Source organism: Podarcis tiliguerta, assembly GCF_965153285.1.
Source record: "Podarcis tiliguerta genome assembly, chromosome: 16".
Lineage (NCBI taxonomy): Eukaryota > Metazoa > Chordata > Lepidosauria > Squamata > Lacertidae > Podarcis > Podarcis tiliguerta.
Genome location: NC_139549.1, coordinates 8,837,021 through 8,864,936, shown reverse-complemented (window position 1 = coordinate 8,864,936; position 27,916 = coordinate 8,837,021). Strand labels below are relative to the sequence as shown.

The window sequence follows — 27,916 nt, the reverse complement described above, 5'->3', positions numbered from 1 at the left end:
CACGCCCCCTTTTCTGTTGTCCGTCAAGAGTCCGCCCGCCCGCTCTTCGGCTTTATCCCGGCGCGCTTTCGCACTCTTACCCCGCCCCTCGCAACCTGGCCCCGCCTTCTTAAAGGAACCACGTGACGCCTCCCTGCCAGAACTCACATGGCCAAGGATGGAAAAAGGGGAGGTGGGTCTGTAGGATAGGGGCCGTTATCGTCAGTGGCCACTTCCGGTTCTCGTTGGACACGGCGGTTTCGTAGATCTATGTTTTACTAAAGAGTAGACCATGATTGAAATTCATGAGCCTAAGTTGTTTGTTTATTGAATTTATTATTATACTAGTCATGTCTATTGACTCCAATGGGTCTGCTTTCAGGACTAAGCACTGGGTGCAACTCAGTGTCAGACAACCCAATCAGATGGGCGGGGTACAAATAATAAAACTTGTTAATAAAACTGTTGTTGTTGTTTTAGACCTTTTTTTGAGGAGGCGGCGGAGAGAGGACTTCAACTAGGAAACTTGTGTAGCGTAGCAGTATAGTTTAGTTAACTATCTTTGTTTCTTAAGTTTTGCTGCTTTTGTGTTTTCTTCCTAGTTTATTAACTGCACAACTAAGAAAGTTTTCTGATTAAGTGATCTTTACATATTTCTATAAATTATAAAACAATAAAAGCGACTGAACATTAAGGCATGGGTTAGGTGGAAACTAGCAGTACAGTGGGTTGTTGTTGATGTTGTTTAGTCGTGTCCGACTCTTTGTGACCCCCTGGACCAGAGCACGCCAGGCACTCCTGTCTTCCGCGGCCTCCCACAGCTTGGTCAAACTCATGCTGGTAGCTTCGAGAACAGTGTCCAACCATCTCATCCTCTGTCATCCCCTTCTCCTTGTGCCCTCCATCTTTCCCAACATCAGGGTCTTTTCCAGGGAGTCTTCTCTTCTCATGAGGTGGCCAAAGTATTGGAGCCTCAGCTTCAGGATCTGTCCTTCCAGTGAGCAACAGGGCTGATTTCCTTAAGAATGGAGAGGTTTGATCTTCTTGCAGTCCATGGGACTCTCAAGAGTCTCCTCCAGCACCAGAATTCAAAAGCATTCCCATCATCCCTGACCACTGGCCCTGCTGGATGTGAGACTGACAACAACCAGAGGGCCACCAGTTGCCCCCTCGTAAATTAGAGAATGGGCCCTATTTCGCGCACAGATCTCCCTTTCTGTTACAAAAATCCTGACCCTATCCCTTTCTCTCTGAGTTGGTCCTGCACGTGGCGACGTCCCATTGGGAACCGGAAATGCCGCTCACATTCCACTGAGTGGGTAACCCCAGCCCTTCACTCGCCCCCTGTAACCTCCCCCACTAGCCGGGCCACGTGACTCACACATTCCCAGCCCCTTCCCCAAAACCCGCTTCGCTCAGTCCAGCATTTGCTATTTTTCCGCCCCCTCAACACACACTCCTCCCCATATGTTATCGCCTTCTTCCGCTCACCTGACCCGACGAGCCTCTTCTCCCGCTCTCCGGAAACCATAGAGTCTGAAGTCTGAAGCGGGAGGTGTTAGGGACCGCGTCACGTGACGGGGGCGCAGGCCGGCTTCGGCGCCCGCCATGTTGTGTGGCCCTTTCGGGCGGCCGGGCCAGGCCAGGCGCCAGGGCCGGGGATGGCGGCGTCCTCGACCTCCTCCTCCTCGTCCTCCTCCTCGTCCTCCCCCCCTCCCCAGTCCAGCAACTGGCTCTCCGGGGTGAACGTGGTGCTGATCATGGCCTACGGGAGCCTGGTGAGGACAAACGCCGGGCGGGAAAGGCGGCCGGAGCGAACGCGGCTGGGAAGAGCGGGGAAGGAAGGGCGGCCCATGTCGGGGCGCTGAGGGGAGGGCGGGAGGCGAGGGGCAGGCGGGGGGGGGTCCCGTGAAGGGCGCGCACGGAGGGACCGCAGCGTCGCCATGGCAACACGCGCCTCCCCTCTTTTCCCCGGGTCTCTCTTTTTCCCATGCACGCCTTTGGCCCCGTGGCTATTTCGGTTATCTCTTCATGCCCTTCTGTTCTCCCGTTTCGCCCTCAATAACAACCCTGCGAGGTAGGAGCTCCCAGATTTGCCCTCACGACAATCCTGTATGGTAAGAGCGCCCAGATTTGCCCCCCCCCCCAACAACCCTGCGAGGTAAAGGGACCCCTGACCATTAGGTCCAATTGCGGCCGACTCTGGGGTTGCGGCGCTCATCTCGCATTATTGGCTGAGGGAGCCGGCGTACAGCTTCCGAGTCATGCGGCCACCATGACTAAGCCGCTTCTGGCGAACCAGAGCAGCGCACGGAAATGCCGTTTACCTTCCCGCTGGAGCGGTACCTATTTATCTACTTGCACTTTGATGTGCTTTCGAACTGCTAGGTGGGCAGGAGCAGGGACCGAGCAACGGGAGCTCACCCCGTCGCGGGGATTCAAACCACTGACCTTCTGATCAGCAAGTCCTAGGCTCTGTGGTTTAACCCACAGCACCATCTGCATCGCTAAGAGAGGCAGGAGAGAAGACCAGAAGGATGGTTTATCTACTTGCACTTTGTGCTTTCGAACTGCTAGGTTGGCAGGAGCAGGGACCAAGCAACGGGAGCTCACCCCGTTGCAGGGATTCGAACCGCCGACCTTCTCATCGGCAGGTCCTAAGCTCTGTGGTTTAACCCACAGCACCACCCGCACCCCAGATTTGCCCTCACAACGACCCTTTGAGGTAGGAGCTCCCTGATTTGCCCCCGCGACAACCCTGTGAGATAGCAACAGCCGCAACAGCTTGCGAAGAAGCCGCGGCGTTTTGAGAAAGCTTCACAGATTCTACGGCGGGATCAGTTTCTCCCTCACACACACCAACGCAAAAGCTTGTGCTCAGATGCTAGAGAGCATGAGACTCTTAATCTCAGGGTCGCAGGTTTGTGCCCCACGTTGGGCAAAAGATTCCTTCATCACACCGGGTTGGACAAGATGACCCTCGTTGTTCTTTCCAACTCTAGGATTCTGCGCTTGAGCGACCTTTGTTAGTCCTCTCCAGCGCTACACGGACACCTTGATGTCTTTCATTTCATCTGTGGGGCAGGTTGGACATGTTGCGGGCCACTCTTAGGTTGACGCCACCTGCGGAAAAAGACTGAAGCGGACCTCTTTCGGGCAGCAGAATTCCAGCTTTTTGGAGCTACAATGACAAAACTCCTCCAGTTTCACATTCCACACAAAGGGATCCTTCTGCAGATTCAAAACTCTCACTGAATCCTTTCCATTTTTGCTTTCTTTTTCCTTGAATTGGTCTTGACTGCCTAGAACCGGCCCTACAGGGAAACCAGCCGTTCCAGTGCTCTGTACTGTGGTGCCTTCTCACGTCTCGGGAATGTTGCCCAGGTTGACGGCAGCCCACAATTGTATTGGCCTCTTGTGCCGCAGCATCGCTTTGCCGGCTTGTGTACAATGTGTTCTCACTATAGGTACTTTATAAGCGTGGAGGAAGTAAATCCCCGTGGGCAGATTGTGGGAAGGGGTCAGGGTTGCTTCAGTACTGTGATACTGTTTCAGCATTTTCTCTCTCCTTTTTTCCAGGTCTTTGTGCTCCTCTTCATATTTGTCAAGAGGCAGATCATGCGCTTCGCCATGAAGTCCCGCCGTGGCCCCCACGTGCCAGTTGGGCAGCACGCACCAAAGGTTTGTTGGCAGGCAACCCTGTTTTAGGGTTAGAAGGGCTGGGGAACTTCGGGGTCTAGGAGCTGTCCAGGCCTCTCTGCTTGTCCCTTGGGATTCTCTTCAAAGGCCTGGAAACGATGCCTTATGAGGAGCGGCTAAGGGAGCTGGGCATGTTTAGCCTGGAGAAGAGGAGGTTAAGGGGTGATATGATAGCCATGTTCAAATATATAAAAGGATGTCACATAGAGGAGGGAGAAAGGTTGTTTTCTGCTGCTCCAGAGAAGCGGACACGGAGCAATGGATCCAAACTACAAGAAGGAAGATTCCACCTAAACATTAGGAAGAGCTTCCTGACAGTAAGAGCTGTTCGACAGTGGAATTTGCTGCCAAGGAGTGTGGTGGAGTCTCCTTCTTTGGAGGTCTTTAAGCAGAGGCTTGACAACCATGTCAGGAGTGCTCTGATGGTGTTTCCTGCTTGGCAGGGGGTTGGACTCGATGGCCCTTGTGGTCTCTTCCAACTCTATGATTCTATGATTCTAAGACTCAGACCAGATAAAACAAAGTGCTTCTTTGTGCAGCACATAGTTAAACAATTGCACTTGCTCCACAGGAGGCAGGGAGGGCCACCAACCTGGATGGCTTTCAAAGAGACAAATTCATGGAGGATAAAGCTGTTGGTGGCTCTGCCTCCATAGTCAGAGACAGAAATGGTTCTGAATACCAGTTGCTGGAAACCACAGGAGCCGCAGTAGAAACTGAGATATGAAAGCTAAGAGCTCAATGACACCTTAAACCTAGGTTACGGGCGCAACAATGGAATGTCTAGGCATGCTTATTTTATAATAAGAATGCAAAGCTGAAAATGAATGAACTTCAGCTAAAATACGATGATCATTTTTCTTGAAAGGGAATGTGGCCCTCTGACTGAAAAAGCTTCCTCACCCTGGTTGATGTATAATCCCTGGTTGGGAATATAAGGTCCTGAAATTGAGCTGTATGAAAAAAATAAGTACTGTATTAGGGCTGGGTGATATCTAGTTTTCAACATTGTGATATATCACCAGCTAAACCATACGATATATTACAGTGTCTGAAATTGGCTGGCTTTACAGCTTTTACCGCATCGTGATTTTTCCAGTGCCTGCTCTTGCGATTTGCTGGCCCCCTGCAGGAGACGGCGGAGAGCTGAGTCCGCAGAGTTAACGGGAGCTGCAGAAATCAAGAGAAGCAATGCCCGGCTTCACAGTTTTCCCCACATTGTGATTTTTTGCCTAGCAAACACACATAATGATTCGCAATATATTGCCAGGTCAGAAATTATGGAACTGATATAACAATACGGACTTCAGACCAGTTTTCGGCAATAAATTGTTATATCGCCCAGCCCTAATAAGCGTTTAGGAATGTTTAGTTTAGAAAATGAAATGACTACTGGCAGGGGGGAAGTCTTAACTATTTTTATTGTTTATTATCTCTTTGTACTATATCGTTTTGCTCAAGTCAACAAGCGTTGTTCTCCCCACCCCAACCCCATTTTATTATCACAGCATAAGATAAGCTGACTAGCCCCTCCCTCTTTTGCCTCAATAGGAAGATAGGAAATTATCTTATCCCAAGTCAGATCATTGGACAATTTATCTTAGTATTGTCTGTCCTGACTGGCAGCAACTCTCCAGGACTTCAGGCAGGGAGTCTTTCTCTTTCAGCCCTGCCTGGGGGTACCAGAAATTGAACCTGGGCCTTCTTCTTGAAAAACAGGTTCTCTACCCACTGAGCTGTGGCCCTTTCTGACAGTGCTGTTTTGCCTGCCTATGAGTTAACGCCCAGAGAACAAGCTTTGCTATTGGTCTGTTGGATCTTCCGCATTCCTACCTGGAAGTGGCTATCTTCCAAACTTCACTCAAAGCTATCACCGATGTCTGGTTGGCACTTAGAGATTTCCCAGGAAGGGAGATTGGCAGTGCTGTTCATGATGCTTCATTTAAAAAGATTTTAATTGGTGCTCTCCCACTGGAGTCCTGGCCAAGGGCTTTTCTTGGATCTGCTTTTGCTGAGGACCATGGCCTTCCAGATCAGGGCCGGCCCTACCATCAGGCAGAGTGAGGCAGCCTCAGGTGGCTGGTCTTTGTGCACTACTTAAAGGGGAGCAAACTGTTAGGCTTATGGGTACCTGTGGGATGTTTTGGTGCACAAACCATGTGCTGCGCCCCTCACCTCTGACCCTTCCCCTTTACCTGCTCAGGGCCTGAAGGAGGAGATTGACATCCGACTATCGCGGGTTCAGGACATCAAGTATGAGCCCCGGCTGCTGTCCCACGACGACACTCGCCTCCTTCAACTGGAGTCGCCTCGAAGCCCATGTACTGCTTCCTAATTCATGCCAAGGGGGTGGGAGAAGAGGGCACGAATGTTCACAGAGATGCCAAACTGACTCGGGCCTCTGGGCTGTCTTTTTTTAATTGCAGTTTGCTATAACTACATGTACAGGATGAAGGCCTTGGATGCCATCAGGGATTCAGGTAAGCAAACAAATGTTAAGCTGTCTGGCCTGGTGGCTACAGTTCCTGCTCGTATTCACACTCTCTCTGTTCCCCCCTACACACCATAGAGATCCCCTTCTCCTCTGAAGGCAGGCACCCCAGATCCCTGATCGGGAAGAACTTCCGGGCCTACCTAGTGGACCTTCGGAACTCCAGCACCCCCTTCAAAGGCGTCCGCAAGACTTTGATTGACATACTCCTGGATGGGTACGAGAGCGCCCGTTACGGCACAGGGGTGAGTAGTCTTTGCCCAGAGTGCTGTGGAACAGGACTCTGGGACTTCAAAAGCATCTTGAGAACTCCTGACTGCGCTCCCATCATCTCTGACCATTGGCCATGCTGACTGCTGAGGTTGATGGGAGTCCAAGAACATTGTTAAACCACAACTCCTTTAATCCCTGAGGGCGTTGGGCTGGGGGAAACTGATGCACTAGCACTGAAAGCATTGGCTTCTCCTTTTCCACCTGTGGCAGACAGCCTTAAAATGGGCCCTGCCCACTATCCCCTTTAGATCAGGGGTAGTGAATATTGGGGGGGGGGGGGACACAAATACAACCTTTATCTGGCCTTCTGGATTCTCCTCCTCTTTCCCATCCATATCCCCCAGCTGCCTGATTTGTACCCTTGTTTGATATTTTTGCCCGGTGTCCTAGAACTTCCTTCTCTGCATGGTGAATCAAGAGTTCTATGTGTAGGAACTATCTTACTGTTCAGAGGTAACATCTGTTGCCCCACCCACTTTTGCCGTTGGCCCCGCCCACTGCTGGCATGTGTTACGCAGAAAGGAATGCAGCTATGGGGGGGGGGGGAATCCCCAGCCACCTGCTTTTGTTGCAGGCCCTCAGTTCCTTGGTGTGATCAGAGGTGGCCTGTGTCCGGCATTCCTGTTTGTATGCGCATTTAATCTGTGTCGACTGTGGTAGCAGCCAGGATGGCCTTTTGCTCTGCCAATAGTGTTGATAGACACAACACCCAGCTGACAGAATCCACATGTTCCTTGTAGATCATCTTGACCTTCAATTTGGGATGTGTGTGTGTGTGTGTGTGTGTGTGTATGTGTATGTATGTTGCGCGGTGAAAGATGCCCTGGCACCCCATCCCCATGATGAGTGTGCTGCTGATATGGCCATCTTTTGCCTCTATTTTTTGTCGCTTCTCCAATGCCCAGCTAAACGGGGTTGGAACACTCCACAATCACCCGTTCACTTGGACCCAGAAAGCTACATTTCTCTATGAAACGGGCTGAGGGGTGCGCCTGATGCTGTTGTACTCTGAATTCTTTATGTCGTCTTTTTGCCTCTATGCTTCATAGGCGGGAGGGAGAATGAGATGTTCCGGGGCAGGCATGACCCACAATGCTAAACCACCTGATATTCTTGACCCACTTTTGTGTGTGTGTTTGTTTCCCAGACTTTCGGGAAGACGGAATTCCTCAAGTACCAGGAAGCTCTGTATGAGCTGGCGGCAATGTAAGTCCTGGGGCTGGGGTTGTTCTTTTGATAAATCACCTTCCATCTGGGAGAACTGTGCAGTGTGCCGGGAGACCTGTAAATCCCTCACACAAACGGGCAACACTTTGCATAGCTCAGCGGTAGAGCATCTGCCTTGCAAAGGGAAGGTCGTGGGTTCAAATCCCGGCATCTCCTCTTCCCAAAATGAACAAACCCAAGTTAGTTGCATCTGTGAGCTTCACTAGGGGCCGCTGGTGGCGCTGTGGGTTAAACCACTGAGCCTAGGATTTGCCGATCAGAAGGTCGGTGGTTCAAATCCTCGCAACAGGGTGAGCTCCTGTTGCTTGGTCCCTGCTCCTGCCAGGTAACATAATGCTTTGTTTTCGCAGTTGTATGCATTTTTATGCCTCGATACCTTCTGTAAGTGAGGGACACGGGTGGCGCTGTGGGTTAAACCACAGAGCCTAGGACTTGCCGATCAGAAGGTTGGCGGTTCGAATCCCCACGACGGGGTGAGCTCCCGTTGCTCGGTCCCTGCTCCTGCCAACCTAGCAGTCTGAAAGCATGTTAAAGTGCAAGTAGATAAGGAGGTACCACTCTGGTGGGAAGGTAAACGGCGTTTCCGTGCGCTGCTCTGGTTCACCAGAAGTGTCTTTGTCATGCTGGCCGCATGACCTGAAAGCTGTACGCCGGCTCCCTCGGCCAGCAAAGCGGGATGAGCGCCGCAACCCCAGAGTCGGCCACGACTGGACCTAACGGTCAGGGGTCCCTTTACCTTTACTATGAGCTTCACTGGATACAGCGCTTATGCAGCCGCTCTCTAATCCAGCAACTGCTCCTTTCCCTCTCCCCCCTCTCTTCCGGCGCAGCATCAAGGCCCGAGGAGGCAGCAGCCAGCGGCAGCACCAGTCCGCAGCCAAGGACCTGACCCTCTCGCCTGACCTTTCCGGCCCAACCACCATCCAGGTCACCTACCTGCCCTCCAGCCAGAAGAGCAAGAGAGCCAAGCACTTCCTGGAGCTCAAGAGCTTTAAGGACAACTACAACACGCTGGAGAGCACCCTGTGACCCTCGCCAGGGCTTTCTCCCTTCTCAGTGGCGCTGGCCTGCTGCCGGTTGGCCCGCCAGGACCAAGAAGACTCTTCTCACCCTGCCGTTCTTATTTTGCCTGCGCACTTGGGCTGCCATCAGCTGCTGCCAGGTGGCGTTTCAGTGGACAGTCCTGTGTGAAGCATGTTGCTGCTTTGGGGTGGGGAGCGTCCTGAGTTTTCCCTTCCCTCTCCCACCCTGTGTGGTCTTGTAAATATATCATTCAGTTACCTCTTCTATTTATTTAAAAAGACTCAGCCTCCCAGGCATGCCTCTCTCTCCCTACTGTCCGCGGAAGGAGCCGAGAACGAGCAGAGGGGCTTGTTTTTGTCATTTTATTAACTCTGGCTCCCCGTCCTCCATCCCCTTCCACCGTGGGGTCATTGTTTCTGTCCTTTCCCCCCTTTTCTAATATCATTTCCCTCCCTCAATTCTTCCCCCATGGCTTTCCCTTTCAATCTCCCCCATCTCTACCTTCCAGCCAGTGATGAAGAAGCGAAGGTCCGCATCCACGAGCACAAGAGGCGGTTGGGTTGTAAAACAGCCACGTTGGGACCGCTCTTTTTCTGCAGTGCCATTTTGGAGTGTCGCGACGAAACGGCTGCTTGCCGCTGTGGGTCGGGCCGGGGCCCATTTTCCTTTTTGTCTACTTGCCGTTGATGTGCTGGAACGTCAGTATCCCCAACACGACCGAGGGGGTGTCCTGTCCCCCCACCACCACCACCATGCTGGGTCTCGGCACAACAAGCCTTGCTTGCCCTTCTTCAGCCTTGAGAGAGAGCTGGCCTGCCCTTGTCTATTTCTGAAAACGTCTCTTTAATAAAGCAGACACTTGCACAGCCATGGGCTCATGGTTATATCTTCTGCAAAAGAGCAGTTCTGACTGGGATGAGGCTCCCACGCCCATCCCTTTCTCGGTCTCCAGGAACTTTGAGTCACACCTGGAGGGGCTTCCTAGGATACGCATTGTGTCCCCTGCACCCCATTGCCGTTGAAAAAGATTCCCCGCCTCGGCTTTTAAAAGACGCAAGTGTTGACTGGTTCCTGCTTCAAGGAGAGAGGAAACCAGCAGGAAGAGCACAGGAAAGCTAAGGACTAGAGAGGGACTTCCCCATGGCTGCATGAGATTTGAAGGCGGGAGAGAGACTTTCTTGCTCTCACACAAGCACATACGCTTTCTTCCTTGTTCTCTGGGACTTCAAACTCCCGATCTTGGAACTGCGTCATCCTAAGCCCACATGGTTTGTGTTGCTCTGGGCTATATCATGGGGAGTAAGGCACCTGTGGCCATCTACATGCTGTTAGACTACAACTCCCATCATCCCCAACCATGCTGGCGGGAGATGTAGTCCAACAATATGGCGGGCCACAGGCTCCTCTTCCCTGCTTTAATATGCATTTAATATGTGACCCCTGATTGGTTGGGACATGTGTCTAGCTCAGGGGTGGGGAAACTATGGCCTTCCTCCAGATGTTGCTAGACTCCTAACTCCCATCATCTGTGTCCGAGTCTAATGGGAGTTTGAGTCCAGCGTCATCTGGAAGGAGGGTGTCGTCCCTCCATCCCTGCTATATCGGGAGTAAAGCCCAGATTTCCACTCCCGTCAAGTTTTGAATGTGTTCGCTCAGGGGACTTTCCTCTTCAACATCAATCACTGAATTTAAAACTCCACGAAAGCTTGCATCGTATTTCAACAAAGCCCTCCTTCAAAATTCACACTGCTCCCAAATTTTGAAATGTCCTCTGGCCCGGGAATTTAGACGAAACGGCATATACTGGGAGGGTGCATTTTTTAAAAAAATGCCTCTTAGTGATGGTAACATACACAAATGTGTTGTATTTGGGGGAAATGTGCTTTGCAAAGTTATATAGAAATGCATGTATTTTAGGAGGAATAAATGCCAGCTTTCATGACTTTTTAAGAAAAATGTGTAGAAATGGGAAAACGAGAAACCTAAAGAGAAACCGAATTTGACATGTCTGCCCATCCTTACCTGCGTGTTTTCTGTGGTCGTCTAAGTCGGGGTCACCCTTGTGCCAGAGTTCGCTCCTTCTGGTGGCAGTCTGTCGAAGTCAGCCAGACACTGCACGTCATACCCTGTGCATTTGACAGTGCTGAGTTTGCAGGATCAAGTCAAAGGCCCATTTCGCCTGACATCCTGTTCTCACAAAGGCTAACTGAATGCCCCAATGAGAGCGCCATGAAACCATGTAGATCTGGCCCAACACTGTGATTCTGTGTGTTCATTCATTCCTGTTGCAATCAGCGACAGTACAGACCACCGGGGCTTGTTGCCCTTTCTGTGGCCAGCAGATGGCAACTTTTCTCTTGAGAAATGCAGCCGGAGGATGTTCCCAGCCCTATCTCAACCAACCCATGAGGGTCTTGTTCCAGACATCCGTACAGGGCAGAGTTCGCCACAACCTTCGGTCCCCCAAGTGACGTTGGACTCCCCCAACTCCCATCATAGAATCATAGAGTTGGAAGAGACCACAAGGGCCATTGAGTCCAGCCCTCTGCCAAGCAGGAAACGCCATCAGAGCACTCCTGACATATGGTTGTCAAGCCTCTGCTTAAAGACCTCCAAAGAAGGAGACTCCACCACACTCCTTGGCAGCAAATTCCACTGTCGAACAGCTCTTACTGTCAGGAAGTTCTTCCTAATGTTTAGGTGGAATCTTCTTTCTTGTAGTTTGGATCCATTGCTCCGTGTCCGCTTCTCTGGAGCAGCAGAAAACAACCTTTCTCCCTCCTCTATGTGACATCCTTTTATATATTTGAACATGGCTATCATATCACCCCTTAACCTCCTCTTCTCCAGGCTAAACATGCCCAGCTCCCTTAGCCGTTCCTCATAAGGCATCGTTTCCAGGCCTTTGACCATTTTGGTTGCCCTCCTCTGGACACGTTCCAGTTTGTCAGTGTCCTTCTTGAACTGTGGTGCCCAGAACTGGACACAGTACTCCAGGTGAGGTCTGACCAGAGCAGAATACAGTGGCACTATTACTTCCCTATCTAGATGCTATACTCCTATTGATGCAGCTTAGAATAGCATTGGCTTATTTAGCTGCCGCGTCACACTATTGGCTCATGTCAAGTTTGTGGTCAACCTAGATCCCTAGACCCCATCATCCCAAGCCTACTTGAAGGGAGCTGTGGTGCAGCAGCAGCAGCAGCAGCTGGCAACCCCAGGTTGAAGAAGGCTGGTGCAAGAGGCAACATGAGTCTCGGGAAGTGAGGAGTCTTGGAATGGATCTCTCTGGCAAAACATGCGCTTTGCCTTGGGCAGATCCCAGGTCTTTCTCAACATAAAAAAGCTTCCTAGGTTTCTCTTTAAACTAGCCGTCTATTTTGGACAGTGCAGACTTTAATCTTACATTATTCCTAGAGGAAAGTCTATAGATTCAGTGGCAGAACACAAGCCTTGAATGCAGAGGGGCCCAGATACAATCTTCAACATCTCCAGGTTAGGGCTGGGAGTACCTCCTGCCTGAAACCCTGGAGAGTCCCTGCCAGTCAGTGCAGACAATGCTAAACTGGATAGACAAATGATACCCACTCCATGGGACGCAGGTGGTGCTGTGGGTTAAACCACAGAGCCTAGGACTTGCCGATCAGAAGGTCGGCGGTTCGAATCCCCACAACGGGGTGAGCTCCCATTGCTCAGTCCCTGCTCTTGCCAACCTAGCAGTTCAAAAGCACATCAAGTTCAAGTAGATAAATAGGTACCATTCCTGCGGGAAGGTATACGGCGTTTCCGTGCGCTGCTCTGGTTCGCCAGAAGCGGCTTAGTCATTCTGGCCACATGACCTGGAAGCTGCACGCTGGCTCCCTCGACCAATAAAGCGAGATGAGCGCCACAACCCCAGAGTCGGCCACGACTGGACCTAATGGACTTTTACCCACTCCATACAAGGCAGCTTCCTATGTTGGTTCACAGGGGCACCCCTGTTTTTCATCTGTGTGCCATCAGCTGTGATGAGTGCCAGCCGCTGCTTGTCCGAACCCAAGGCGTTCTGCAGCCGGAGGTGGAGGTTGGCAATGGGACAGTGTCTTCCATAACACCTAAGGGCAGCAGGCTTGATTAAAGGACACGGGGCTGGGTGGGGGAAACGAGAGTGACAGCCTCCCCTGTCTGAGGCAGCTCGTCCCTTTGCCTAAGGGTAGTGATGGCCCTTGATTCCAGGTTCTAATACCTTGATTGTCAAATGACTTGGCTCCTGAACAAATCGACTCCTGAATGCCACAAACCTGGAAGTAAATGTTCCAGTTTGAGGACGTTTTTGGGAAGCCAGACTTCCGGCAGTGCTTCCGCTTGACTTCAGGAAGCTCCTGCAGCCAATCAACCTGCAGCCCTGGTTTTCAAATGGTTCCGGGAGTCAGAACAGATCATAGAATCATAGAGTTGGAAGAGACCACAAGGGCCATCGAGTCCAACCCCCTGCCAAGCAGGAAACACCATCAGAGCACTCCTGACATATGGTTGTCAAGCCTCTGCTTAAAGACCTCCAAAGAAGGAGACTCCACCACACTCCTTGGCAGCAAATTCCACTGTCGAACAGCTCTTACTGTCAGGAAGTTCTTCCTAATGTTTAAGTGGAATCTTCTTTCTTGTAGTTTGGATCCATTGCTCCGTGTCCGCTTCTCTGGAGCAGCGGAAAACAACCTTTCTCCCTCCTCTGTGTGACATCCTTTTATATATTTGAACATGGCTATCTTATCACCCCTTAACCTCCTCTTCTCCAGGCTAAACATGCCCAGCTCCCTTAGCCGTTCCTCATAAGGCATCGTTTCCAGGCCTTTGACCATTTTGGTTGCCCTCCTCTGGACACGTTCCAGTTTGTCAGTGTCCTTCTTGAACTGTGGTGCCCAGAACTGGACACAGTACTCCAGGTGAGGTCTGACCAGAGCAGAATACAGTGGCACTATTACTTCCCTTGATCTAGGGAAGTTTAAAAACCAAGGTACCACTGTACAAACGTCCTCAGTTTTTCAGATGAGCACAACTGCTTTATTAGTAGAATCTGTGCCCAGTACTACCGGGGACTCTGTGTGTTTGTGAGATAAATGTTTGCACTTTCTAATTCATTCATTTTATTTAGTCGCTCACCATGTTCATTTGTTGATTTTTCATGAAATACTTGGCATTTGAATTTATTTATTTTAAAAAAGAAAGTTTAAGGGGGTATTTTGTTTCCCTCTTAAATAACGCCACTTTTGATACCACTAGTTTGGTTTCACATGGTTTGGGATTTGGAGAGTGGTCAGTTTGAATGATACCTGTGGTCCCTTCCGCTCCTGTGATCCTTTGCAAGAGAGGGTAGAATCTGTACAAAGAAACCAACCAAACTGGCCAATGGCATTTGCTGGCCAGTTAAGTACCACCATTTGCATGGCCAAAGAGGTTGCCCTGTTGCCATAGAGACAAATGAGTTTAGGGAAGAGGGGACAGCTCTCTCGCCTAGTTGGAAGCGACATCACCTTGTAAGGTAAAAGAACAACACCCAGAGTTGTGCTGGATACTGGAAACTGGGGAGACAGAGGAATGTCTGCTACAAGTTGGACCCAAAGTGGAGTTTGGGGCTTCCTAGGAAACCTTTTGGGGGAGGCAAGCTCTGCTGAAGTTTTAATGTTCTGAGCCTCGCCACGCTACGCTCTGGTTGTAAAGGTGAAGGGACCCCTGACCATTAGGTCCAGTTGTGTCCGACTCGGGTTGCGGCGCTCATCTCGCTTTATTGGCCGAAGGAGCCGGCGTACAGCTACTGGGTCATGTGGCCAGCATGACTAGGCCGCTTCTGGCGAACCAGAGCAGCGCACGGAAACACCATTTACCTTCCCGCCGGAGTGGTACCTATTTATCTACTTGCACTTGACATGCTTTCGAACTGCTAGGTTGGCAGGAGCAGGGACCGAGCAACGGGAGCTCACCCCATCACGGGGATTCGAACCGCCGACCTTCGGATTGGCAAGTCCTAGGCCCTGTGGTTTAACCCACAGCGTCACACGCTCTGGTTGTACATACGTCCAGATAAAACAAAATGTCATAAAGGCACCACAAACTCCATTGACCTTGATTCCGAGAAACCCAAACTCTGGCGTCTCTTCGGTAGGGTGTGTGCAATGGCATTTTGCCCTGTTCTGATTAGAAACGGCACGTCTTTCAGAGCAGACCCCCCCACCAGAGATGCTCTGCCCGCCCCCTGTATCTGCCGTTCCCCAATCGCCCACCCCGCCGACCTTGATGCTTCTCTGCTCTAGGGCCCATCAGTGCCTGGGCTGGTTCTGGATATTGACAAGGGCGAGCGGAATGGGGGCAGGCCCCTTGCTCATTACGCAGGCTGTCACCCCGGATCACATCAGCCCTGCCACGCACGAGGAGCAGGCAGAGCGTTGGCACCAAATCAGGCCATCGGGCTTGGAGATAAGACCCCAAATTCTTGCCCCTGACAGAGCTGGCCCCAAGAAACAGCCAAATAAGGTTTTGGGAAGGCGTATGTTGATCCAGGTACACCCTAGAGAAGTCTCAGAACCTGCTCGGGAGCGTATTAAGCAAGGTGAATGGGTTTCTGAGCATGTTCAGAAGGCTGTAATCCTGTATGCCAGGAGTCACTGGCTTTTGGGGACACATCTGGATTTTTGAGTGAGCGATAGGGCTGTAGCCCCTCCAGTCCCTTCACTCCCTCTCCCCCAAATAAACCCAACACCACCACCTGAAAAAGAGAGGGCAGCTGTACACACTTTTCCAAATTATCTGGGTAAAAGACTGATCCAGTAGAATTAGTCTGGGACTTAGAAAGCACATGGAGCTGAAACAGGAAGTGGTAAACAGTACCCTCTCAACTTCTTATTTCTTTGTGGTTTGGTTCACATATTTGTTTAGTGAGAATGTTGGGGCTTTTTAATTTGGATAAAAGGTGTAGTGGGGACATAGGACGCAAATGTTGCTGAGCTATTTTTGCGAACACTCAAACAAATAAGTTTTTGAGCATATTTATAAGGAAATTCACCCAAATCTACACCTCCAACAAGGGTTGCCATTCGTTCAGATTTTCTCAGACATTTTGATTTTCTTCCGGGTACTTTTTCCAATGGTTGAATCCTGGCTATGTCCAGGAAATTCTGGACGTATGGTAACCCTAACGTCGGGACATCAATTGCTCCGGTTGTATGTATCTGTGACTAAAACTGTGTCTCCACTGACCTTCATACCAAGGAAGCGGAACTCTGGGTAATTTCAGACACACCCACAATTGTGCTGCTTGGAGATTGGGTTGTGTACCACACTGGTGTCAGAAGTGGGATCTGGAGGAGGAGGTGTCAGCCCCTCCATCCTAAACTCAGGTTGTGTGTGTGTGTGTGTGTGTGTGTGTGTGTGTGTGTAAATAAAACCATTGATTCCAAGGACACCCCCGTCTCCATTGACCTTCATGCCAAGGAAGCTGAACTCTGGGTAATCTCAGACACACCTGGAATCGTGTTGCTTGAAGATTGAGTTGTGTGCCACACTGGTGTCAGAAGTGGGATCTGGAGGAGGAGGTGCCAGACCCTCCATCCTATGCTCAGGTTGTGTGTGTGTACAGTGGTACCTCAGGTTACAGACGCTTCAGGTTACAGACTCCACTAACCCAGAAATAGTACCTTGGGTTAAGAACTTTGCTTCAGGATGAGAACAGAAATCGTGCTCCGGCGGTGTGGCAGCAGCAGGAGACCTCATTAGCTAAAGTGGTGCTTCAGCTTAAGAACAGTTTCAGGTTAAGAACAGACCTCCAGAACGAATTAAGTACTTAACCTGAGGTACCACTGTATAACCATTGATCCCTGGCAGATGAAGTTGATAGACTACATGGAACTAGCGGAAATGACTGGCAGAATCCGAGACCAGGGTGAGGAGTCGGTGGAAGAAGACTGGAAAAAGTTTAAAGATTATTTACAGAAATATTGTAAAATTAATGAATGTTAAAAGATTCTTGGAATGAAGTTATATGGCTTTAGTAGAAATGTTATAAGGATTTAAGTATAAATAGATTAATGGAATTTTAAAGGTAAAATAAGGTTAGAATGTGCTAGGATAATTATAGGACAGATAACAGAGGAAGATGGAAAGGAATTGCTGAAACAGTTGACAGAAGTGGAATACAAAAAGGGAGGTGTGAGGAGGTCGGTGAAATAAGTGAATGAAAGATATTGAAACTGTTTGAGTGTTTTAAATTGTTTTTGTTTGGTTTTGTTAGTTTAATGTGTTTAGTGTTATGTAGTGTCTTTATATTGTATTGTATTGTTCTCCCCCCCCCCCCCCCCGTTTTTATTTGGTTTTGTAGTGTGTAAATTGTTCAAAAAGCAATAAATATTATTAAAATATATATATATATAACCATTGATCCCAAGGTCACCGCCGTCTCCATTGACCTTCAGGCCAAGGAAATTGAAACGGGCCAGTACAGGAACACCTTGGAGCTTCTCATCCACAGGGACCTTACACCGACCAGGAGTTTTACTCTACCCACACTCCAAGCTGAACCTCCATGAATGCAGACGTGCCCCACAAACTTGTAGAGGGGACAGAAATGTTCCCTGCGTTTAGCCACTGTCACCCTCCCTTCCCCCAGCCCGCTGCCCCCTTCCCAAGGTCGGCCGCGTACTACCCACCGAAGCACGCTCCGTCGTGGCCGCAGGGGAATCTCCATCAGCAGATGGGCCAAGCGGATCAATGCATCAGTGGAATATAGCAGTGGAGGGGAAGGGAATTGGCTGTGCACTAATGGGGCGAATTATGGCTGCAGAACGCACTGCATTAGTTAGTTCCCTGCCTCTTGGCACCTAGGCTGGAAAAAGAAGTTGCAGTTCTGTACACAGGGCTGAATGCCACCTGAGTCTTCCTCATGGCAGACCTGCCCAAATTGATGGATTCATTACATTACGTTTCAATTTTAATTTGTATACAGTGGTACCTCGGGTTACATACGCTTCAGGTTACAGACTCCGCTAACCCAGAAATAGTACCTCAGGTTAAGATCTTTGCTTCAGGATGAGAACAGAAATTGTGCTCCGCCAGCGGCAGCAGGAGGCCCCATTAGCTAAAGTGGTGCTTCAGGTTAAGAACAGTTTCAGGTTAAGAACAGACCTCCAGAACGAATTAAGTACAGTGGTACCTCGGGTTAAGTACTTAATTCGTTCTGGAGGTCTGTTCTTAACCTGTTCTTAACCTGAAGCACCACTTTAGCTAATGGGGCCTCCTGCTGCCGCCGCGCCGCCAGAGCAAGATTTTTGTTCTCATCCTGAAGCAAAGTTCTTAACCTGAGGTAATATTTCCGGGTTAGCGGAGTCTGTAACCTGAAGCGTATGTAACCCGAGGTACCACTGTACTTAATCCGAGGTACCACTGTACCGCCTCTCTATATGACTCTACACAAGGCGGTTTACAAGCCAAAGAAACAACAAAGATAACTTTCAATAAAATGGTTATATCCAAGAGTGTGGGGCCCTAAGCTATAGCTTGCTTAGCTTATACGTAAATCCGGCACTGGACTCTGTCTCCAGGAACTGCGGTCGTCTGCAGGGGATTCCCACATAGCAGGGCTGATGTTGCCAGCCTTGATGTTACGTTGGCGGACATCTTTGTAAAACAGAGTTAGTCTGCTAACAGGCCTGAAACCAGTTATTTCCCCATAGAACAGGGGTAGGCAACCGAAGGCCCGTGGGCCGGATCTGGCCCAATCGCCTTTTCAATCTGGCCCACGGACGGTCTGGGAATCAGCGTGTTTTTACATGAGTAGAATGTGTCCTTTTATTTAAAATGCATCTCTGGGTTATTTGTGGGGCCTGCCTGGTGTTTTTACGTGCGTAGAATGTGTGGTTTTACAATGGTACCTTGGGTTACAGACGCTTCAGGTTACAGACACTTCAGGTTATAGACTCCGCTAACCCAGAAACAGTACCTTGGGTTAAGAACTTTGCTTCAGGATGAGTACAGAAATCGCGCGGCGGCAACAGGAGACCCCATTAGCTAAAGTGGTGCTTCAGGTTGTAGCAGGACCCCCCCCCCCATCATTCAGTTTGTACAGACTTCACACACACTCACACTCACACACTACATACGCTACACTTCTGTTATAAATTCATAGAAAATCAACCATACATCAGATTTGCACTGTTCCACTTTTATTTTACTCCATGAAGGAAGGACTACAAAATGGGGAAGGTTTGATACAGGCCACCATAATCCCTTGAGCATAGCAGCACATCCACAGGAGCCCTGCCCAGTTGCTATGCCAACCCTGATGGTTCCAGACAGAAGACAATCAAAAATCACAACAGACTGCATACACGAGTGGATTCAACACAGACTATAACAAAAGAACAGTGATTGGATTCCCCCTCAGGGGGCAGGAAACTGCGGCTACCTTTTGTCTTCAGAATATGACTCATGGGGAGGGGTAGAAGGGAACCAGCCAGGTGACAGGACACTCAGGTTACCACCACAACTCCTCCCTCAACCCCTCCTTTCTGTAATGTATGCATGATGTTTCTGGGGGTGGGCTTGACCTAGAGGAGGGGAATTTCAAAAGTTTTTATAAGGTCTTGCACACCATTTTTCTGGGTCTTTCCTCTCTCCTGCGAGTGAGGGGAACACCCTGCTGCAACAGTACAATAAAGGCCAAGCCTACAGGCTGCTGATTTGCTCCAATTTACTCTGGTTGGTGTCTTTACTTTTTCTCCAAGGGAGCCCTCGGATTTTTCCGGTAACAAGGTTAAGAACAGTTTCAGGCTAAGAACGGACCCCCAGAACGAATTAAGTTCTTAACCACTGTATTTAAAATGTATCTCTGAGTTATTTCTGGGGCATAGGAATTTGTTCTCCCCCCCCCCCCAATACAGTCCAGCCCACAGCTGCTGACCCTTCCCATAGAACATGTCTTTGGAGATTTTTCCATCTTCCATTCTGTGGACCAAGCCAGAGTAGAAACACCTGAGACAGGAGGGGTGTGAATATGCTGGGAATGTGGGAGAGCACATCTTTCTTTGAGACACTGCCCTGCCATGTGACGCCCAAAACCCCCAAACACAGTACTTACGGAAGGTATCGAGGCATAAAAATGCATACGACTGCGAAAACAAAGCATTACATTAGGGAAAATAGAAAACACTGCAGAATGGTGTACAGTGGTACCTCAAGTTACAGATGCTTCAGGTTACATATGCTTCAGGTTACAGACTCTGCTAAGCCAGAAATAGTACCTCGGGTTAAGAACTTTGCTTCAGGATGAGAACAGAAATCACGTGGCAGTGGCAGCGGGAGATCCCATTAGCTAAAGTGGTACCTCAGGTTAAGAACAGTTTCAGGTTAAGAACGGACCTCCGGAACGAATTAAGTTCTTAACCCGAGGTACCACTGTACATATATTTAGGCCACATTGCATACAAAAGAATTTAGTTCTTTATTGGATTTATATACCGCTGTATATAAGAGGTCTCAGGGCGGTTCACAGAACAAAATCAAAATATAAAACCACAAAATATAAATTAAAAATAACAACCTAATAACTCCCCCCAACCCCTCCCCCATTTAAAAAGGGCATGGAATGTCCATTCAGAGAAATTTGCTCTAAAATGCTGGTAAATTTTCAAGGAAACTTTTTGTTATCGTCGCAAACTTCTGTGGAAATCTGCAGAACCTGAACTCAAGACTGGGAAAAACCCAAAAAACTGACAGGAACTGAAACCGATAAGTTCAGGCATCCCTGGTCCTGAGTCTCCCACCAATCAGCTTCTCTGGGTGACCTTGCTTGAATAAACTAACCAAATCAGAGCTGGACCATCAAGAAGGCTGATTGCCGAAGAATGGATGCTTTTGAATTCTGGTGCTGGAGGAGACTCTTGAGAGTCCCATGGACTGCAAGAAGATCAAACCTCTCCATTCTGAAGGAAATCAGCCCTGAGTGCTCACTGGAAGGACAGATCCTGAAGCTGAGGCTCCAATACTTTGGCCACCTCATGAGAAGAGAAGACTCCCTGGAAAAGACCCTGATGATGGGAAAGATGGAGGGCACAAGGAGAAGAGGACGACAGAGGACGAGATGGTGGGACAGTGTTCTCGAAGCTACCAGCATGAGTTTGACCAAACTGCGGGAGGCAGTGGAAGACAGGAGTGCCTGGCGTGCTCTGGTCCATGGAGTCACGAAGAGTCGGACACGACTAAACAACAACAACAAACCAAATCAGGGACTTTCCCCTGACAAACAGAGATACCTGGCTCTCCTGGACCAGAGTGGTAAACAGGGGCAAAAATCAGGGGGCACCTGAGAGGAAAATAGCCCTCCCCCTCCAATATATCCTGGCCTCTTGATGGAAGGAGCTGTCCAGAGTAACGTATATTGACGTGAAATTGACAAGGCCCAGAGGCCAGCCGGCAGCCAGAGAGGAGGACAGAAGATCGAACCTTTATTGATCAGGATAATTTGGCTCCAAGGGCATTGAGGGATGGGGCTGGGGAGTAGTTAATGGGAACATGGACACGTGTGTGGCAGTGGGGCTGGAGCCCCTTGATGGGGAGACCCCCACCCCATCCCACTGTGCCGGAGGGGGGGACAGCAGGACATGGTTATAAAGTGAGCTCAGGGCAAGGGAATTGTCAGATCGCCAGCATCCGTTGGGCAGCCCATCCATCCGCTCAGGTAAGGCTCCGAGAGCTATGGGAGGTTTTTTGAATCTTCTGCGGACAGACGGTTGAAGAGGGAGGGGAAAGGGTCGCAGAGATCCCTCCATTAAGCCCTAACTTGGCTCCAACCTAGAGGAGTGCCAGGCGTCGGATTTTGGTGGATCAGAACATTTTCCCAGGCTAGGTCACTTTTATTATTGCTGCCGGTATTGTCGTGGTTATTTATTAAATCGTTTTAATGGCTTGCCTGCCCTCCGACAACAGGTCCCAGGGAAGGTTGCTGCGATTTTAAAAAGCAGGATTAAAAACAGTTGTTTTATTTCGTACTTACTTATAGCGTTTCATAGGAAATGCAGAATTGTAGCATGGGCAGGGGCCCCCAGGGGGCATCTAGTCCAACCCCCTGCAGGAATTGCAACCGACAGGTGGCCATGCAACTTCGATTTAAAAACCTCCAAGGAAAGAGAGTCCACCGCCTTCATATAGCCCACCTCTCTCTCTCTCTCTCTCTCTCTCTCTCTCTCTCTCTCCGAGGGGCTCAAGGTGATGTAGATGTCCCGTCCCCCCCTCTCATTCAATCCTCACAACAATCCTGAAAGGTAAGTTAGGCTAAGAGGCGGCAGAAACTGGCCCAGGGAGCTTCATAAGCCAAGCAAGGATTTGAATTCCCCCAAGCCCTAGTCTGATGCTCTAACCACTATGCCACACTGTCGCTCTTATAATCACAGGGTCAGTCTCAGGCAGTGATGTGCCCCTGAATGCCAGTTTCCGGAAAGGGTTGCTGCTGAGCTCAGATTCTGCTTTTGAGCTTCCTTTGGACACCGGGTTGGCCCCTGGAAGAGCAGGATTCTGGACTGATTCAGCAGCCAGGCTCTCCTTACATCCAATACTTCAAAAAATATACCGTATTTTTCGCTCTATAAGATGCACCAGACCACAAGACGCGCCTAGTCTTTGGAGGAGGAAAACAAGAAAAAAAAATATTCTGAATCCCAGAAGCCAGAACAGCAAGAGGGATCTCTGCGCAGTGAAAGCAGCAATCCCTCTTGCTGTTCTGGCTTCTGGGATAGCTGCGCAGCCTGCATTCGCTCCATAAGACGCACACACATTTCCCCTTACTTTTTAGGAGGGAAAAAGTGAGCCTAATAGAGCAAAAAATACGGTATTTCTTTTTAATGGGGATAATAATAATAATAATAATAATAATAATAATATAATTTATTATTTATACCTCGCCCATCTGGCTGGGTTTCCCCAGCCACTCTGGGCGGCTTCCAACAAAATACTAAAATACAATAACCTATTAAGCATTAAAAGCTTCCCTAAACGGGGATACCAAGAGATCATGCAGAGTGGCTGGGGCGACCCACTCAGATGGACAGGGTACAATTACTATTACTATTATTATTATTATTATTATTATTAAGCATCTGCTCTGCCACTGCTATGTTCCTTTTGCTAGCTGGAGACTGTAGGCAGGGCTATGCATCTTCTAAAAGAAATAAATAAAATCACATTGATAGTGCAGGCCACAGAAAAGAAATCCTGGGGTTGAATATGGAGGACTTCATGCCTGCTCTGCTACCAGCTGGCTCTTTCTCTTTGCTAGTGCTCTGGATCCCCTGGACGGATGTGAGATTCCCCCAGATCAGGATTGATCCCCACCTAGGCATTGCCCCCTGTAACCATCCTTCTGGTCTTCCGGGCTTCCCTCCTGCCTCTCTTAGCGATGCGGATGGTGCTGTGGGTTAAACCACAGAGCCTAGGACTTGCCGATCAGAAGGTCGGAGGTTCGAATCCCCGTGATGGGGTGAGCTCCTGTGGCTTAGTCCCTGCTCTTGCCAACCTAGCAGTTCAAAAGCACGTCAAAGTGCAAGTAGATAAATAGGTACCATTCCAGCAGGAAGGTAAACAGTGCTTCCGTGCACTGCTCTGGTTCGCCAGAAGCGGCTTAGTCATGCTGGCTACATGACCCGGAAACTGTACGCCGGCTCCCTCGGCCAGTAAAGCGAGATGAACGCCGCAACCCCAGAGTCGGCCACAACTGGACCTAATGGTCAGGGGTCCCTTTACCTTTTACCTGCCTCTCTAGCCCTGTCCTCATCCCAGTGCCTGGGCAGGAAGTGGAAAAGACACTCCTATCTGGGCATACCTGCTCTGTGATCTCCCACAGTTCGATGCCCATTCAATCGGTCATGGCGTCTGGTGACAGCTCTGCATTTTGAGCCTGAAAACATCTTGTTGAACTCCAACTTCCATCATCCTTGACTGGCTGGGATCTTATGGGAGCTGGAGTGCAAGCGCATCTGTGTTTGAATTTCTTTCTCTTGTAGAGCTGCAAGGGACCATGTGGTCATCTGGTCCAACCCCCTGCAATGCAGGACTCTCTTGCCCAACATGCGCAACTCGAACCCACAACCCAGAGAGAAATTACCACACGATGTGACTCTGATGCACGGGTTTTTTTCTGTCTCCTTCTGCAGAATCCTCCGCACCCCAGTGATGTCTTTCAGGGGCCCGTCGTCTCAGCCAGGAACCCACGCCTCCCCTGCTTCTGTCTGATATGTTTGATATTAGGTTGTTCTACTGGGAAACCAACTAAATATCAAACATATTCTTACAGCGCCAGGGTTGTTTCGACATCCATTGGAGCCGCAGCTTGGACCGACACACAGGCGATCCTGATGTCTTCCCCTTCGGCTTCTTGGTTGCTCTCCCTTTCCTTGGGCTTAAGCGATTATCCCCCTGGTGTCCATTGGGTTGGATAGGACAGAATGCAGGGAGCTCAACAGCAGGTGGCGCCAGAGCCTTTAGCAGGCTGAGCCCAGTAATTGAAGTTTTGCTCCCATCCTCTTCTGGGGGTCAATTGGGGGAAAAACAATCTTTTTTGTCGTTGTCTTTTAAAAGGATTTTTTTTTTTTTAAGAATAATTTTTTATTAACCGACCAATCACATCAAATCAAACCAAATTACATAAATTCCAAATTACACAGCCGAATTTTAAATTTTTCAAGTTCCAAAGGGATCCAATCAATTTATTGCTTCTTCCTGCTGTTTTAATGTCCACAAATCTAACCTTATGATGTTCACAGTACTATCCAGTCCTTTCTTATTATTTTTCCACATCTCTTGTTGTTATTTTCATATATGTTTCCTTTCTCTTTGTGACCTCTGATAGTCTCCGCAAGCTGGTTAGAACAGTTTGTAATCCTGCGTGGACATTATTTTTTTTTTATCCAGTAGCCATATCCAGACGTTTTCCATATAACATCACTTCCATACATCAAAACAGTCTTAGCGTCATTAATCTTCACCAATCTGCCTCCGTTCTCAAAACCTCTGAGGAGATTCACTAGGAATGCAGTCTGAAAACAAATCCGTTCTTCCTCCTGGCTATAAATCCTTTGGCAAGATGGGGACTCCGAATTAATTGCTGCGCCATTCCCAAAAGCTCTTATTGCTTCTCGGTCTCCATAAAGCATACTCTTGGTTAAAGTTTATCTCCACACAGACCTTAATCATCCTGCTTGGGTCAGTTCAACCAACGGTTCTAATGAGGAGGGGTTCTTGTAAATCACATAGAAGGAAAGTAAAAAAGGTTCCCCCCCCCCCCATTCAGCCCTGTTGTCAACATACCCCGCTTTTGGTGTATCTTCATCGTAAAATATTCCTGTTTCTCCAGCCCGTCGTCTTCTTTCGCAGAGGTCACTTAAATTAGCAGACTTCACTCCCCTTCTTCACTTGAAATATGTGCATTGGCTTCTTTTGTAATTAATTATTCCAAATTGCTGCAACTAGTGCGCGATCAGAGACAGCGTCCAGGAGAGCCGAGGTCCACACCGGGCCATTCTGCCTAGGGCCCTCACCCCCTTCTTTCGAATTAGGGGGTGATTTATGGGCACAGCAGGCAAGGGCAGTGTTCCCCATTTCCTTGGGGCAACAAGGGAGGCTGCCTACTCCCATAACAGCCTCTTAATTACCCCGTGTGTGTTGGAGAGATGGTATTGTCGGCCATCTTCCAATGCGCCCCCTAGCGGCCCCCTGAAAAATATTATTTTTTAAGGGAGGGAGGACATGTAATGGAGTCGGCCGGAGGAGGGCATGGCCGGCAGATTGGAACTCTGAATAGATGCACTCTGCGCTGCAATGTTTGATTGCAAGTTCCGCTGTGGAAAATGGGGTAGGGAAGGAATCGAGTAGCCTGCTGGCTGGCTGGCACCCTGAACACTCGGCAATATTTGATTGTAAGTTCCCCTTACAAGGGGTTTCAGTGGACAGTTCTCTGTTTAAAGGGCTGCCCATCCAAATGTGGTTTGAAAAGACAGAGCCCTAGGAAAGAGGAGCAAGAGAGAGCCTTGAAGTTGCCTTGAGGTCACCTGCTCATCATCTTCCCACTATATTCCTATTGAAGTTATTGCATTTTTTTCTGAAAGTTGCACCTATAGATACATATCAGCATATGTGAACTTTGCGAAAATCTCTTGTTTTTGTTTGTTTTGATGGTGTGTAAGCGGGTATGGGACGCAGGTGGCGCTGTGGGTTAAACCACAGAGCCTAGGCCTTGCTGATCAGAAGGTTGGTGGTTCGAATCCCGGCGACAGGGTGAGCTCCCGTTGCTCGGTCCCTGCTCCTGCCAACCTAGCAGTTCGAAAGCACGTCAAAATGCAAGCAGATAAATAGGTACCACTCCGGCGGGAAGGTAAACGGTGTTTCTGTGCGCTGCTCTGGTTCACCAGAAGCGGCTTAGTCATGCTGGCCACATGACCCGGAAGCTGTACGCCGGCTCCCTTGGCCAGTAAAGTGAGATGAGCGCCGCAACCCCAGAGTCGGCCACGACTGGACCTAACGGTCGGGGGTCCCTTTACCCTTTACCTTTAAGCGGGTATCAGAAAACAGAGATTGCCCCTGGTATAATAATTGCCTACACTGCAAGGAGGGAGGTACTGGGAGGGACGAGGCTTCTCAAAGTACTTCCTAGCAGTTCGGGTGGCCAGAGCCCACGGGAGGAGTAGAACAGGAAGAAGAAATTAATTCAGAGACACTGAGGGCTAGCAACTTAAATATGATTTGGCCCTGGTGAATAGCAACACGTTTGCCTGTCTTAATGATGCCTGCCCCCTCACTGAGGTTTATGTTGCAGGCTGAAGAGGGCATCTATTAGCCATGGCAGCCGGGGCATTGTCTAAGCAAGCGGGGGCATTTTGGGGACACAAGAAAGGTTGGCATCTCACCACCTGTCGGTGCCGGGATTGAATAACGGAATGCGAGCGGCAGCCTTGAATAAAAAGTGACAGAGCCGCTCGGCTCCCCGCAGCCTCGCTTGCTGGGCACAGAGGGCGGTGAACGGTGAGGAATTGTTCCGGGGCTATTTAAAGAAAGAGGATAGCATATCAGCGGGACAAAAGACCGGGAACAAGATCTGGTGGGCGGCGGCTTGGGGACTGGGGACATCGCTGCTGGCTGCTGACCTTACCAGCTCAGGCCTGCAGCCTCAGCGTGAAGAGACAGAGGCAGGAGAACGAGGCTGGTGAGCGAGGGGAACGGTCCTGAGCGGACTGTACCACTTCAAGGCTAGGGGTGCAGGAATTGGGGCCCTTGCAGACGACATCAAGATTATGGAGCATTCACCGTATTTTTCGCTCTATAAGACACACTTTCCCCCTCCTAAAAAGTAAGGGGAAATGTGTGTGCATCTTATGGAGCGAATGTAGGCAGGAGGCTCTGCTCAGCGCTCCTTTTAAAGAGCCGCGTGGAGTGTGTGTGCGGCTCTTGGGGGCTTTTCCTTTGTGGCGATTACACAGGGCCCCGGACGTTTGACGGTCTATTGACCCTGTGCCACCACTGTGATTCCTTTTTTCGCTGCCACCACCCCATTTCTCACAGGGACACACGGAGACCAGACAGTTGTTAACATTAACAAATAATCAAGTTTATTTAAAAATGCAGAACAAGCTTATGGTTTCAGTTAACTTTTCTTGTCAGTTTCTTAAACTTACAGTGGTACCCCGCAAGACGAATGCCTCGGAAGAAGAAAAACTCGCAAGACGAAAGAGTTTTTCGTTTTCTGAGGTGCTTCGCAAGACGGATTTCCCTAAGGGCTTGCTTCGCTAGACGAAACGGCCCTGCCTCTCGTGTCATGGCAACGGTCCCTGCACGCACGCACGCACGCTCGCTTCCCCGCTCCTCCGGCTCCCTCCCACCTTCCGGCTGACGGTTAGTGCCTCGCGCCGCTGCCTGCTCCCCTCAGAGAGCCGTTGCCGCCAGCGCCTCTCTCTCCCTAGAGTCGCGCTCCTGAGCCCCGCCGCCCTCCAGCAGCAGCGTCGCGCGGTGGCCACAACGCGCGGGTGAGTCTGAGGTACCGGCTGCGGCAGCTGTCCTGCTTCTCCCCGCCCCTCCCCGCCGTTGTCAGTGTTTAAATGCAGTGGTGCTTCGCAAGACGAAAAAACTCGCATAATGAAAAAACTCGTGGAACGAATTAATTTCGTCTTGCGAGGCACCACTGTAGTTCCTTTGCTGTCCTATAAGTTTTTAACAACTGCA

The 27,916-nt window shown here is 49.7% G+C and overlaps 1 protein-coding gene across 1 annotated transcript; it reads left to right on the top strand.

Moving 5' to 3' along the window:
* Positions 1 to 1,571: 1,571 nt before the first annotated feature.
* LOC310666148 (protein C1orf43) lies at positions 1,572 to 9,560 on the top strand. Its single transcript, XM_083416805.1, has 7 exons — positions 1,572 to 1,757; positions 3,559 to 3,660; positions 5,882 to 5,999; positions 6,105 to 6,158; positions 6,248 to 6,414; positions 7,590 to 7,648; positions 8,500 to 9,560. Exons 1-7 carry the CDS (start codon positions 1,641 to 1,643, stop codon positions 8,696 to 8,698), a joined length of 816 nt encoding a protein of 271 aa, XP_083272931.1. The 5' UTR covers positions 1,572 to 1,640; the 3' UTR covers positions 8,699 to 9,560.
* Positions 9,561 to 27,916: the final 18,356 nt, after the last annotated feature.

Bases quoted from the DNA above. Each gene is read 5' to 3' on its own strand.
- LOC310666148 (XM_083416805.1), top strand. From the start codon at position 1,641: ATGGCGGCGTCCTCGACCTCCTCCTCCTCGTCCTCCTCCTCGTCCTCC. The intron at 6,415-7,589 runs GTGAGTAGTCTT...TTTGTTTCCCAG, and splicing joins GCGCCCGTTACGGCACAGGG to ACTTTCGGGAAGACGGAATT. The intron at 7,649-8,499 runs GTAAGTCCTGGG...CTTCCGGCGCAG, and splicing joins CTGTATGAGCTGGCGGCAAT to CATCAAGGCCCGAGGAGGCA.